The sequence below is a fragment of the Notothenia rossii genome (assembly GCF_949606895.1).
Source record: "Notothenia rossii genome assembly, chromosome: 6".
NCBI classification, from domain to species: Eukaryota; Metazoa; Chordata; class Actinopteri; order Perciformes; family Nototheniidae; genus Notothenia; species Notothenia rossii.
The window spans coordinates 44,706,851-44,723,251 of NC_136909.1; the positions used below are offsets into that span (position 1 = coordinate 44,706,851).

The 16,401-nt window shown below is 43.6% G+C and overlaps 1 protein-coding gene across 1 annotated transcript in view; it reads right to left on the minus strand.

Moving 5' to 3' along the window:
• Positions 1-16,401, minus strand: part of niban2b (niban apoptosis regulator 2b) — an 86,829-nt gene that overhangs the window by 13,945 nt on the left and 56,483 nt on the right. Inside the window, exons 7-10 of the mRNA XM_079688164.1 lie at positions 12,842-12,946; positions 12,274-12,436; positions 9,791-9,978; positions 9,493-9,648 (exon numbers count right to left, since the gene is read on the minus strand). Of these exons, the coding sequence (XP_079544290.1) occupies positions 9,493-9,648; positions 9,791-9,978; positions 12,274-12,436; positions 12,842-12,946 (612 nt within the window). The remainder of the gene's footprint in view (positions 1-9,492; positions 9,649-9,790; positions 9,979-12,273; positions 12,437-12,841; positions 12,947-16,401) is intronic.

The window sequence follows — 16,401 nt, forward strand, 5'->3', positions numbered from 1 at the left end:
GACACTGTCAATCACTCCATTCTGATTGACAAACTTAAAGCTATTGGTTTTGATAGACTATCGGTGAGCTGGATGCAATCATACCTGGAGGGGAGAGAACAGATGGTGGAGGTGAACAGTACTCGGTCCCCCCCCCCCCCCTCCCAGTGAGCTGTGGTGTTCCACAAGGAAGCATACTAGGACCGTTACTGTTCCTAATTTATGCAAATGACATGTCGTCAGCTTTTGACTGCAACTTGTTCCTGTTCGCGGACGACTCAGCTCTGCTGGTCTCTGACAGGAGCAGGTTGCGTGTTGAAAAAACCCTCAGCTCGGAACTCGGCAGAATCTGCACCTGGCTCGCCGATAACAAACTATCATTACACCTGGGTAAAACAGAGTCCATTCTCTTCGGTTCAAAAAACAAACTCAGCAAGACCAACGGCTTTTCAGTTAAAGTGGGTGACAATATTGTCACAAGGAAAGATGAAATTACATACCTAGGTTCCATACTAGAGGCAAATCTCTCCTGTGACAGAATGGCATCCAATGTAATCAAAAAAGTCAACCAACGAACTAGATTCTTGTACCGGATCTCCTCTCTGGTAAACAAGAATACTATGAAGACTCTGGCAGGAGCGCTCATTCAAGGGTACTACGACTATGCTTGCACCTCATGGTACCAAAGTACCTCAAAGGCGCTACATTTTTTTTTACAAACATCACAAAACAAACTGGTCAGACTACTGCTAGAACCCACCTCACCCCTGCCCACTTTGACAACCTAGGATGGCTTAGAGTAGACGACAGAGTACAGCAACTTGCAATGGGCCTGGTCTACAAGATACACTACACCACTAAGGTACCCATGTACATGTCAAAATACTTCCCAAAGGTCAGTGAATACCACGACCACAACACCAGAGGGAGCTCCACAAATCATGTTAAACCCAGATTTGGCTCAAACAATGGATTAAACACGTTTCGTAATTATGCCACAACAATGTGGAATGCCCTACCCGCAGCTGTAAAGGAATGTGAATCACTACCCACCTTCAAAACCTCTCTAAGAAAGCACCTACGGGAGACTGCAATTTGAAACTGGCCCCTGTAAATGTCCAAACCTAACCCCCTACAATATACAGTTTCCCCCCCCAATGTATATATTCTCTTTTTAGACTCTTTTTGTACTCACAAACAGTACTGTATATTTGTAGATCTGGTATGTCATAAATGTCTAGATCAGTGGTTCTCAACTGGTCAGGCCTCGGGACCCACTTTTTCCTTAGTCAATAGATCGCGACCCGAAATGTTGAACCACTCAAATCTATTCAACAAAAAATCCTGCAGTAATATATACTCAACGATATTAATTAAAGTGAAGTACAGTGCATATATCCTTTATATCCCTTCACAGAACAAAATAATGCTTTTAAATAAGGTATAATGAGATGATGGAATCAAAGCTGAACTGTATAACATAAAAACGCACACGTGCTGAAAACCTAACCCCAGATTCTCCCCCAGGAGATTTTTTGAAACACTAACATATAAACTACGCATTGTGGTACACTCTGTGAAGAAAATAAATAGATGTATTACAACATATTAATAATATTGTATGCCATTGTTTGTTTTTCACTTTGTTCTGAAGCTGAACTTGCTGCTCCTCACAGAGAGAAGAGTAAAAAGGAGATAGTCTGTGTGAATTACTTTAAATTGTGGGTCAGGGTAGATAGCTCCCATTGTTCTGTGACCTGTCAATCATCAAACCGGGGGTCATATTTCATTATGTGTTCATTTGTATCTGAATTTGTACCCATGGATGTATAAAGAATAGTTCGACCGCAAAGTTATTCTCCGTGGGACTTCCGGCTACAATCTTGATTCTGATTGGCCAGAAGACTCGAGAAAACATCAGTAAAGATGTTTTATTGAGAAGATGATCACTACGTGACAGAAGTTTTCAAAACCGTTTATGGTCTCCGGTACTTTCAGCCTACTGCATGCACAGCGTTAGAAAATCGGGCCTTCAAAATAAAAGTTTGACTTTTCCCCCCAAAAAATAAAAATATTTTTTATTTAATCTTTTTTCACTCACACATCTGCGACCCACTCGAAACGGGTCCTTTTGGGTCGCGACCCACCAGTTGAGAACCACTGGTCTAGATGTAACAGTACTGTCCATTTGTATGTTATATATGTTATGATGAATTGAAAATGAATCTAAAATGAAAATGTAATCTATCTGTGTATGTCATGTATGTCATATACAGTATGTTATGATGAATCAAAATGGGGGAACCGGATGTAAACAAGACGAAAGTCTTTCTCTGGTCTGCATCCTCTTAACAATTGTGGGTATTGAACTGTACTATATTGTACCCATTCTGCAATCTGTTGATAAAATGTTCAATCAATCAATCAAAACATGTTTTTTTCTGCTGTAAAGTTGGGCATTTTAACATGGGGGTCTATGGAAATTGCTCCTTTCTGCAGTCAGGCCCTAGCGCCCATGTATGAACTGCAGTGTGTTGCACTTCCGTATTGGCGTCCCGGCTGTTCCCCAGAGTTTGCCGATTGGGAGGAACATTATGTTCAGAGCACTGGAACCTCAACATGTGGAGGAACATTATGTTCAGAGCACTGGAACCTAAACATGTGGAGGAACATTATGTTCAGAGCACAGGAACCTCAACATGTTGAGGAACATTATGTTCAGAGCACTGGAACCTCAACATAGGGAGGAACATTATGTTCAGCCATGAGTCCAGATTCTGCCTATGGCACTTGGATCGTGTGGAGAAGACGTGGAGAACGCTTTGCTGATTGCTGCACCATTAGAGTGGGAGTGGAGAGGCCTGCAGTCCTGACCCTTGCTGCTCAGACACCCGAGTTTCCTTATTGGCATAAATAAAGGTCCATCTTATCTGAATAAATGGAAATGAAGTGTCTCTTTGGGTTGATTTTATATTTTTTTAAAGTTTACAAGCATTGTAAATGTGTGAATGTGTTAGTCCAACTTTGATAAACTGATGAGGGAAAACCTGCTGAAATGTGTATTGATGGGGAGGGACCTGCCTGGGGAGAGCTATAGGTGGGCGCTCGTCTCTAACAGAGACACGGCACAGCAACCTCCTAGAGCTGCGGGCGGTAGTGTTGGTCCTCCTGCATTTCAAACCCTTAAAGAGCCTGTGACACGGGTTTCACCCATCACCCAAACCCATCAATTTGAGTAAATATTGTCCCCTTGAAACCGTTACTGAACTGATTTGGGACATTTGTACTTTGATAACCATTAATCTGCCCTTCAATGTTGACCATATTCTGGATTTTCTCGGGGATTCTTCAAATCCCGCCAAATTATGTGTCACGTAATTGCGGGCCAAGAGCTCCAGCTGCACCGTTCAGGATCCCAGCATCTGCATGCAAACGCACGATGGAGCACACAGCATCCAGCTCAGACAGCTCAGACAGTTTAATTTTGAACGAGACTGAGAGCTCATATGAGGCTGAAGGATCGGTTTATGTTTTATCTGTTAGAAGTTTAGGAATTAGGTGCGTCAAAATGCGCGAAAATACGGTCATGTAGCCAGTGGTGGACTGGGACAAAAAATCAGCCCGGGACTCTCGACCGGCCCACTTCCGTACCGCTAGTAAGTTGTCAACGGGGGGCGTTGACAACTTACTAGCGGTACGGAAGTGGGCCGGTCGAGGTCGATAAGTCACTAGCACATCCCCCACTCCCCCAGTGGGGGATGTGCTAGTGACTTATCCGACCGGCCCACTTCGGTACCGGCCCATCGGGATTCGTCCCGATGGCCAGTCTGCCACTGCACCCAGCTCAGCCCACGTAAACTGTCAACGGGGGGAGCCTCGCTGCGGGGAAACGGTGGACCTAGTGTCCCGATCGGAGTGGGAATAATAATATTAATCCGTGCATTTTATCAATTAATTTCCCCAACATTGTGATAAAAAAAAACACAGGTTTAATCCATGTTGGTGTACTACAACTACAAAAAGCATCGGTTTGTTTTTTCATCAGGAAATGCAGACCGGCTCAAACAAACGATTTTTAATCATCATCCTCACAATCATTTAATGTATCATATTTTCACCGAATTGACATGAAAGCACTAATAAATGTAGTTTCATCCACTTGAGTTTACAACTACAAAAATAATAGATTTGTTTTTATATCACATCTGACGGGAGGAAATTCAGCAGCTCTCACTACCGATTTTTAATCCTAATTTAATCATCATCTTCACCACGATCATTTATGTTTGCCGAATTGACATGAAAGCACTGACAAATATGAATATACTGTAGTCAACTTCATTAAAACGTTATTAACGTGCCTAAACTCAGTAATTCACAATTTCTACGCATGACAACACACTTTGTCCGTATTTGGCTCTCTCGCCGCACAGTGAAGCATTCCCGTATTGACGTCACTTCCGGCTTCCCCCAAAACCTCAAAATTAGTCTTAGGAATTCCCCGCAATGATCAAAATTATTGATATTTATCGGAACGCTATCGCACCTTCTTTTTTGAGCTGATGGTTCGAGATTACTAGTAGCCCAATATTTCATTGCACAACAGTTGTTGGGAGGCTGTCACAGGCTCTTTAATTCAGGGGAGACATGTAATGGTCAGGAGCGACAACAGCACCACAGTGGCTTATATCAACAGGCAGGGCGGAGTCCGCTCCGCCGCTTTGTTGACCACAGCGGAGAAACTGTGGTTATGGGCTTCAGAGGTGGTTATCTCTGAGAGCCCTCCACATCCCGGGTCTGGATAACAGGGGGGCCGGAGGTGGTGAAGCGGATCTGGGCCCGGTTCGGGACAGCAGAGGTGGATCTGTTCGCCAGCCGGCACAACAGCCACTGCGCCCTGTGTTTCTCCATGGCTCTGAGCGACGATCCGCCCTTGGGGGTGGACACGTTCGCACACGAGCCATGGCCAAAGAAGCTGCTTTATGCCTTTCCACCGCTGTGTCTCATTCTCCCGCTCCTGGGGAGAGTGAGGCGAGAACATCTGTCAATCATCCTGGTAGCGCCGGATCGCGTGGGGGCGCCGTGGTACTCAGAGATGACACAGATGAAGGTGGGCCAGCCCTGGGCGGGGTAAGCGCGTCAGGGTGTGCTCTACCAGCCGCAGCCTAAATTTTCTCCACGGTTACGACCGAGGGAGAGGTGAGCGAGGCGCAGCGGCTGCTAACCAGAAAGCCGGTCGAAAACAGTGTTGTTGTGGCGACAGCGCATGTATACATCGGGGCTCCGCCCACTGTACCCATAGAGTCCAGTAGAAGCCTGTGAGAGATATAACGAGGGGTTAGATATGGTAACCCTTGTTATATAAACACAGGCGGAGCCCTCTACTCAGGGGCCCTGTCTGTCCTACGCCGCTTGCTGAAGAGAAGTAAAGGATGACAGTAACGGCCCGTCCACACAGTGGTGTGCGTTGAAGCTTCAACGCTTCTGCCCATTCACTTTGAATGGGGTGACTTCACGCTTTGCAGAACTGCATTGTGGGAGCGTTGCTTCACTTTGCTTGCATTGCTCGCTTGAGCAGTTGTTGAGCAGTGTTCAACTCTTCAAGCTTCGGCGGAAGCGTCAGCCAATCAAATCATATGCCAGTACAAGCTCTAGCCGATCAAACCGCGTGCATGTGTGTCCGGGGCGGGAGATTCATGTGATTGGTTGTTGGTCAAGTTTCAGACAAGCTCACCAGCAAGCTTCAACGCACGCCGCCGTGTGGACGCTGCGTAAGGAAGCGAGGCCTCCTTTTATGCGGTGAGATGCACGCGCATTCAGGTAGGCCGGCTACGTCTAGAAAGTCTCAGTGGATGAATGCTTGCATGATAGGATGCGAAGGTGAAGTACCCATAGAGTCCAGTAGAGCAGGGGTTCCCAACCTTTTTTCCCATGAGTCCCCCCCCCCCCCCCCCCCCCAAATGACTCCTGTTGGAAGTTGCGCGCCCCCGCGCCCCCCCCCCCCCCACACACACACACACGCAACAGCGGTAATTAAAGTTTCAAAGTCTCAAAAATGCTACAACTACTGTCACAAGCGTAATTAAAGAGCACTATTGGAGTGACTTTGATGGTTATTGGACTCAGGGTTAATTCATTTGGATTCCCGCTGTATGAAGAAATTAAAGGACGGCGCAAGTGGAAACAATTCACAAAGGGATTCAACTGTTTAAAACACATGCTCAAAGTAAGCCGGATTTTGCCGATGTGTTTATGTGGATTCAAAAGTCGTAAATAATCTACAAAATGGAGGAGACCGATCTGATCGGAGCAACTGTGACAAATAATCCAACTGAAGCCGGCATGGAAAATGACTATGTTATAAAAATGCGCTTCTCCAGAAAAGCCTGGTTTAGACACTTTACGGGCAGAAGAAACATTTCTATTAAAGAAAGAATTATACATTTCTGTCTTTTTATGCCTTTATTAGCTACTAACTTGAATTTGTATTCAAATTAATTAATCAATTATTTGTTATATTGTATTTTAATGTAGAGACAAGGCTTTTAGTGACAATCATGTATTGCGTTACAATTATAAGTAAAGAAAAAATGAAATTAAAATAAAGTCTAACTATGATATTTGGCCTCAAATCATCTGAGGCCTGGCGATCTTTGGCGCCCCCCAGGTTGGGAACCACTGCAGTAGAGTGCTCCACCTGTGTTTATATACTATACGTAACCCCTCATTCTATGCTTTATGAAAGAGGACAATAGAGAAAATACTCTTCATTAGGTTGGAACTAAAATACAAAAGTGAAGTGAAACTTATTGTTGTCACCATCCGGTCCACATATCAATCCCAATACGTGTGATTGTATGAAAATATTTTAAAAATAAATACAATTGTATTTTCAAACATGCTTAAAAGGTTTAAGAAGCCCCACACAGCTCAGTAAACACCATGAAATGTTGACTTTATTTGATCATTTGAGTAAAAAACAAAATTTCATATTTCCTATAACCTTCCTAAGCTAAACTGACAATTCGAACCCAACCATAACCACGGACCTGTCACACAAACATGGAGCTGAAGAACACTTCAGTGAATCGGTCCTCTGTTTCTTTGAGGTAAACTGACTGGAATAAAATGTCACACTACAAGGAATTCTTCTGTTCAGCTTTTAGGATAAAATCACTCACCTGCATGTTCAACAAAATAAACTAATAAACTAGAGATAGACTCAAAGCAGCTTCAAAATATCTACATCACAGTGGGTAGAATATCTTTTAGCATCAGAATAAGAGCAAGGACATTTAAATAACTCTTCTGCGCACTGAGGCAGTGTGTGGTTCTTCAAGAATAACTACGACTTTCTTTGGCAAGACATATCAACATGGACCTCTTTATTGCAACATACAGTCACCTGCTGCCGCTTTAAGATCTTTCTGTAGACCCTCAACCTGAAAACTCAGTATGGTTTGGGGGGCTAACTTAAAGGTTGAACGCACTTGAACTATGAATGACCCTGAGGGAGTGTCGATCCCCTGCCTCTGCACCTCTTCCTTGAGAGTGAGGCCCCTTTCAGAGCCTGTTCTGTATAAAGGGTCAGAGACAGAATGGGGGGTTAGAAACTTTTATCCAAAGCGACTTACATAGACTCAATACTGTGGCACTAAACAATATCCTTCCCTAACACTAAACAATATCCTTCACTAACACTGAACAATAAGACAATATCCTTCACACACACACACACACACACACACACACACACACACACACACACACACACACACACACACACACACACACACACACACACACACACACACACACACACACACACACACACACACACACACACACACACACACACACACACACACACACACACACACACACACACACACACACACACACACACACACACACACACACAGTTTGCTTCAGAGTAAAATTGGTAGATTTGGTGTTTGTTATTCCGCTTTGTTCCGAGGTGGAAAACCTCATGTATTGAGGAATCAAGTGATCTTTTTGATATGTCATCCTATTCACTCAGCTTCCTGATTTTATTTGTATCTTCACGAGGAACAAAGAAAAAAGGGTTGGATCCCCTTAATTACACTGCTCAAAAACATTTTAGGAACACTTTGAAAACACATCAGATCTCAATAGTAAAATACTTCATGGTGAATATCTATACTGATGTGGCCTGGGAAATTTGTAAGAAATTAAAGTATGCCACATCGTTTGATGGAAATGAAAATGATCAACCTAGAGAGGGCTGAATTCAAAGACACCCCGCACATTTAAGTGGACAAATTATGCTGCAGGCTAGTCCATTTTTGCTGAAATTCCATTGCAGCAACTCAAAATGGTACTCAGTACTGTGTATTGCCCCCACGTGCTTGACACTGTGCTGGGGGACACAGCAAACCTTCTGGTAATGGCACGTATTGATGCTCCATCCTGGAGGAGTTGACTGCCTGTGCAACCTCTGGAGGGTCCAGGTATCGCCTCATGCTAGCTGCAGTGACACTGAACCTAGCCAAATGCAAAAATAGTGAAACAGTCAGAAAAGATGAGTGGCCTCCACCTGGAAAAGCATTCCTGTTTTAGGGGTCGTCTCATTGTTGCCCCTCACCAAAGCAGCTGAAATGGATTAACAACCCCTCTGCTACTTAACTGACCAGATCAAAATCCCAGAAGTTTAATTGACTTAATGCTATACTCTGAAAAAGTGTTCCTTTATTTTTTTTGAGCAGTGTATAAGAAAGGGCTTTCTAGTTAAAATGGTAAATGTTTTTTTAGATACTTACAACTCCAAATTGTGGACTGACATCAACACAATGAAGGTAAATGGAATTTAGTTTTCTAAGCACTGAAAGAACAACATCTAACAAATTAAAACACTTTTTATTAACAGTGTGCATTTTACTCTGGATACACACATGTTTGAGTTTCCACCAGAGATATAAAGTCCCTACACATTTAAATTTGACTGAATAACAGAAGGTCTTATGATTAAATGTCTTGGCAGTGAATAATGATTGTGGCTGGTTTACTTCAAATTAACCAGAGGTAAGACTTCCAGACAGAAAATCTTAATTGTCTTACTACCGACTGAACAGTGGAGACACCGCTTCAAAAATGGCCTAAGGACAGCTCCTGACATACATTCATGCACATTTCAATATAATTATATTGATAACAAGGCATATTTTACAATGAAACTCTTGGGAAAGCTGACAAAAATGTTTCAATTATAGAAATAACAACTGTCGTCGCCTCAAACTGTAACTTAACCAAACACTGTCACAACATCTATATGCAATATATGTACATTTCCCTGCTGCGGGGCGAATTAAGGATTCATGACTTTTGAATGTAAGAAATGTTAGTAAATAAATAAGGGCCTATGTCTGGTCAGACTTGCTTTGTCCATATATAAAAAGTGTAGTTTTATAAACAACTAATGTTCTTGTGACATCCCTGAAAGCAACATGGGTAAGTGCAGTGCCAGGGTGTCACCTCTCTCATGAGGATCTGGGCCCTCTGGACAAACACTGAGGGGCTGGACACGTCAAACCTCTGCTGCAGACCCTCCAGACTCAGCGGCTCCACCTTCTCATAGCAGCTCTGCATCTTCACCGGGTGGAAGGCCAGCATGGAGATCTTCTCCATGTGCTTAAGGAGAGGAAGGGGGGGGGCAGAGTATTATTTCAGATTTGAATTCATTAATACATCTGTTTCACAAACCATAATGGACATACATCGTTTGTATTTCAGAGTTTGATGCTTTAATAAACCCGTTTCTCTCTCTCCTCACCTGTGCCACGGCCTCCTTGGTGCCGTTGTTCAGAGAGTTCTTGCTCATGTCCACCAGCTCTCTAAAGAACACGTCGCGGACCTCAGAGAAACCTCGGCTGGTGGGCTCCATTAGGGCGTCCAGGATGGAGCTGATGTAGGGCTGGATGCTCACCTTCAGCAGCTTCTCAGCCTTTGGGAGGACCACATCTGTGGGGGGGATGAGGAATGTGAGAGGAAGAGAGATCTGGTCAGTGTTTTTCTATTTATGTTGAAGGACTCTGAACCCCACACAGTCAGTCGGACATTTGAAAGTCCAAAGATTATTTCCGTTTGTCATTCACTGGCTGGGATAAATGGGATTGTTGTGTTGACTTTAGAGCAAAAACATGCCACTCAAACCAACGGCAGATGAAATGGTGAAAGCAGGCTATTGGAGCACGCTCAGGTACTGCGAACCGCATAAAGCTTAGCAGACTCTTCACGCTAACGAAGGATCAATTTAGGCTACTGTCAAGCAGCTCCTGCCTAACTGTTGGACTCTGTCGAAGCGGGGCGGCTCGTCACAACGAAGGATCACTTCTTCTTCAAGGCAGGGAAGGCTACGCAGTATGCAGTCTACTGTCCCGCAGCTGCTGCCTCTCTGTTGGACTCCGGTACTGCACATTACTCACGAGCAGTGTTGGGACTAACGCGTTACAAAGTACTGTAACGCAACTACTTTTTGCGGTAACTAATAGCGTTACTAGTTACCTATTCCCATTAAGTAACGCCGTTATAGTTACTGTGATTTAAATGGGTGCGTTACTGCGTTACATTATGTGATGGAACTGAACCGAATCTCACTGCGGATGTAACTTACAGGCGAATACAACGATGTCCTCTCACAGCACCATGGAAAAGTGAAAGTAACCAGAGAGGAGTGATGATTGGTTAACGCGGGGTAACATTTCAGGGTAAGCCAATCAGAGACAGAGTTGGGCGGGTCTTGCCTTATGGGGAAAATACACACACACGAACACTTGCTAACACACACACGGCAACGCTCACCTCACACGAACACTTGCTAACACATACACGGCAACGCTCACCTCACACGAACACTTGCTAACACACACACGGCAACGCTCACCACACATGAACACACACACACACACCCCCCCACACACACCCCCCCACACACACCCCCCCCACACACACACACACACACACACACACACACACACACACACACACACACACACACACACACACACACACACACACACACACACACACACACACACACACACACACACACACACACACACACACACACACACACACACACACACACACACACACACACACACACACACACACACACACACACACACACACACACACACACACACACACACACACACCGTTTGCTTCAGAGTAAAATTGGTAGATTTGGTGTTTTGTTGCAGCTGTGTTTCAATAAGCATACAAACTACCTTTTCAGAGTTCTTCAAGAGATATGCAAGACCAAGGTTATTCCGCTTTGTTCCGAGGTGGAAAACCTCATGAATTGAGGAATCAAGTGATCTTTTTGATATGTCATCCTATTCACTCAGCTTCCTGATTTTATTTGTATCTTCACGAGGAACAAAGAAAAAAAGGGTTGGATCCCCTTAATTACACTGCTCAAAAACATTTAAGGAACACTTTGAAAACACATCAGATCTCAATAGGAAAATACTTCATGGTGGATATCTATACTGATGTGGCCTGGGAAATGGTTAAGAAATGAAAGTATGCCACATCGTTTGATGGAAATGAAAATGATCAACCTAGAGAGGGCTGAATTCAAAGACACCCCGCAAATGTAAGTGGACAAATTATTATTACGGTCAAATGTAAACTGTGTGCAGGACAGAAAGCATTGTCCACATCGAATAACAGCAATGCCAATCTCCTGAAGCACCTAACTAATGTACATGGGGCTATAAAACTAGTCACCAAAGACCCCACCGTCTCAACCTACGGCAGTGACCCAGATGGAGCAACACCATCTAAACAGCCAAAAAACTATTCTTTTAAATCGCCACATGTCACCCAGAGTCAACTAAATAGATTGCCGGGTATGTTGCTGAGGATATGCTGCCCATCGCAACGGTCAAGTCTGTTGCCTTCAGAGAACTAGTCAGCAAAAAACAACACAAAAACTTGTATTTTTATTGTTATTATTTTTGAAGTAAAGTAACGTATTACTAGTTACTTTTATAATTTAGTAACTAATAAAGTAACTAGTTACTTTTTGAGAGCAGTAACTATAACTATTAATAGTTACTTTTTAAAAGTAACTTGCCCAACACTGCTCACGAGACGTTGTAAAAAAATAAATAAGTTGATGGTCACTGCTCTAGGGGGGTACATTCATTTCATTTATCAGTCAGAGCATCACAAACAGGCCTTGGAATGCATAAAAACAGGGATTAAAGAAGAGAAGTCTGAAAAGGATTTCATGAAGAGAAGGCTGACCTCTGATCTTGTTGCTGACGTGCTCCTTGGAGGAGATTATCTGGTCCATGTCGCACCGTATGGACGCCTCCAGAGAGGAGCAGGCTGCTTCACACTTCTGCACCACCACCTGATACTGGGCCTGGCACTGCCCCTGCACCAGGCTGTACACTGCATCACTGATCTACACACATACAGGAACCACATGTTGGGAACAGAACATCCTGGTCCTTATTGGCTGGTGAGCCCTCTTTACTTTTTGCTTATTAAACATCACCTTGTGGCTTCAGCAATCAGTTTTCCTCTCTTTTTTTCTCTCCCCCGGTTATTTTATATGTTGTTACTTCCCTTTGGTACCACTAGTCCAGGAGGGAACGTAACAATCACACATGCTGTTCTGCTCTACTTGTTTTTTCTGATATGAGCTGGACATTATCATACAGGCATAGACTGGCTGATTCGCACCACTGGTGGGTAAGACCCATGATGTTTCCTATGATCCATTTGCTCAAAATGTCAGCGATGTATACAACTGCGTACAACTAGACGCATCTTTTCTCCACACAATGTGTATGTAGTAGTCTCTCACCAGCATCCAGTGTCTCTGCCTCTCGTGTAGCTTGCCTTTGAGGCGGGGGGAGATGAGCTCCCTCAACTCCGGGAGGAGGCCCTCCATCACCAGGTTAGCAAGGATCTACAAGACACACAAACACAATCACAATCACCTCACTAACCACATGTTGGACTGGATAAAGTGTAAAATGTAAGGATATAGAAAATGGTTATCAGGACTCAATAGGGGCCCACAACTCTTCAGGTGACCCGGGCCTTCCGTAACCCCACAGTGTTCTGACAGAAGCCTCTGTGTGGACCTGGTGGGGGTTGGTTGACTCACACCTTGTTTAACAGAGCTGTTAAAGTCAGGTCTCACAGAGAACATATGAAGTAATTCAGCTATACTCAGACTCAGCTAGAGCGTCATGGGTCATTGAAGTTATCTCTGGTTGTTTCTGTTTCAGAAGGCAAAGCTCTCTGTCTACCGGGCCATCTTCGTTCCTACCCTCACCTATGGTCATGAAGGATGGGTCATGACCGAAAGAACGAGATCGCGGTTACAAGCGGGCACCTAGTTAGGATGCCATCTGGGCGCCTCCCTAGGGAGGTGTTCCAGGCACGTCCAGCTGGGAAGAGACCAAGGGGTAGACCTATAACCAGATGGAGGGATTATATCTCTTCGCTGGCCTGGGAGCGCCTTGGGATCCCCCAGTCAGAGCTGGTTGATGTGGCCAGGGAAAAGAAAGTTTGGGGCTCTCTGCTTGAACTGCTACCTCCGCGACCCGTCCACGGATAACCGGGAGAAGATGGATGGATGGATGGATGGATGTTTCTGGGCCTTAGTCCTATCTCACTCATCACAGAGATAATGCTTCTCTGCACTCTGCACATTGAGATTTAGCTTTAAAAACTCAGATTTGTTGTGTTTACAGGACAACAAATATTTTGTTTCTGTGCTTAGGACCATGTCCAGCCCCATTAAAATGTGCTTCAAATCATCGTCATCAAAAAACATAACCTAATGTTTCAAAATAACTAAATGCACGGAATAAGATTTAAGTATTACAAAAGGATGGACAAATGCTGCCACAACTAAATGAGTTTAGCTCTGAAGATCTCAGCAGATCCACTGCACCCCCATCAGGATGCAGGTATAGTCTGACTGAAGGAGGCATCACTGTGTCCCAACAACAAGTTGGCCGAATTTCGCACCTAATTAAACTTGCACCTGATGTTCCTTATGTTTTTATGATGTTCATGTTATATGTGGGTTTGTGCTGTCATGGATGGTGGTGTCATTAATGTTGTTTGATATTCCATGTAGTGTGTTTCCTTGTCAAACAAATACATTACCCACGATGCAACTGCAAACAGTGCGTTATCCTCCCGTTGGCTAATTAAATCCTAATCTGCTCTCCTTGAGATTATCAGCGGGCTCCAGAAGTCTGCTGAGCTCACTTCTCAGACTCCTCTTCATTTACAACTTCTGGATGCAAAGAGAGTCCAGATTTCAAAACCTTTATTTATTCAGGTGAAAACCCATTGAGATCATTGACCTCTTTTTCAATGGTGACCTGCTGCAAGTAGGTTCCAACATGAATACAAACATGACAGAAAAGCAAAGAGGACATCATATGGCATATTTACATTGACTACAGTTTGTATAGCTAGTAGCATTTACAGATACCAACAGTTTCCGATTGGATAACATCTAACCTTGCTTTAAAAACATGTAACGGAACCAAACTGCTCAACTTCCATTCCTTTTGCAGACTGTTCCAAATTAGTGGAGCTGCGCATCTAAAAGCTGTATTCCCTAAGACAGTCCTAGCAGTTGGCACATTTAATACAACCACAGCATTCAATCTCAGGCAGTAGCCATTTACAATACGCCGTGAGATCAGGGAGCAGATGTAGGATGGAAGTTTCCCTAACATTGCTTTGTAAATAAAAAGATACCAGTGATTGAGCCACCGTACAGTTAGTGAAAACAAACCTGCCCTTGCGTACAGGATACAATGATGGATTAATGCTTTACAGTTTGTCACAAATCTCAGTGCACTCTGATAGGCGGCATCTAACTTGATCAGGTAATTGGCCGGTGCATTCATATAAAACAGATCATCATAGTCCAGCACAGGTAAAAAGGTCACAGTGACTAGCCTTTTCCTGGCCTCAAGTGAGAAACAGGACTTGTTTCTGTAAAAGAAACCTAGCCTAACCCTCAGTTTTTTTAGCAGGTTATTGACATGCAGTTTAAAAGAGAGACAGTCATCAAGCCAGATACCAAGGTATTTGTAAAAGGTTACCACTTCAAGTTTTTTCCCTTGCGTAGTTACAATATCTAAAACAGGCTCTGGTGTCTTTTTAGCTTTTGAAAATAGCATTACCTTGGTTTTATCCACATTTAAAAGAAGCTTTAGTTCAGAGAGCTGAATCTGAACAGGGTTAAAAACAACCTGTAATTTAACAACCGCCTCCTTAATGGAGGTACCTGCACAATACATCACGGTATCATCTGCATACAAATGTAAAGTAGCTTCATCCACATTATCACCTAAGCTGTTGATATATATGGAGAATAAAAGTGGACCTAAAACAGAACCTTGTGGTACAGCATTAGAAATGTTTAACCACTCAGAAGACAGCCCATCAAAATGAACACATTGGGACCTTTCAGAGAGGTAGTTCACAAACCACCCCACTGCATGGCTGGATATGCCAATACTGAGTAGCCTCTGCTTTAAAATGCGATGATCAACGGTGTCAAACGCTTTGGAAAGGTCAATAAACAGAGCTGCACAACTCTGCTTATTATCTCAAATACTAGTAATGTCATTCACCACTTTCATTGTCGCAGTGATGGTGCTATTTTTCTTTCTGAAGATGATATTTAAAGGGGACCTATCATGCAAAATGCACTTTTTGATGCCCTGTATACATAAATGTGTCCCCGGTGTGCCAGGGAACTCACAAAGTGTCAGAAAATAAAACCCTCTCTTTTTCTCCGTGCGTAAATCTCTAAAAACGGGGGTACAACGGAGCTGATCCAGATTTGCCATCGATATGACGTGGACCCACGGCACTATCAGAAACGTCGCTATCAGAATCAATGCTCGACGTGTTTTGGATGTAATATGGTCTCTGTTTACATTAGCAAGCATCGCTAACAGCAAGAGCTAACCTGTACTGGAGAGAGTACATGGGTGTTTCTCAATGTCGCTTGCTTGGTAGCACATGTACCTCCGAGTGAGTCCCTTAAGAAGCGAGGCAAGAATACCTCCTAGCCTCGGAAAACGAAGAATGGAACATGCTAGAAAGTGTGCAGGTGTGCGTCATAAGAGATGGCAGTTCTTTTGATTTTTGTGTCTGGTTGAAACTGACATCTTTCAAATCACACTGATGTCAAAGTAGACACTCTAAATAATAATGTGCTGGTAAAAATAAATAAATGCTTAACCAATATCATACATCGGGCATTAAAGTAAGACATGTTCTTATGTCTATAACCCTATAAATCATGTCACGTGATGTGATTGTGGATTTGAGGCAGAGGAATAGAAGCAGAGGCCTGGATGACCTTTCAGGGGTCAC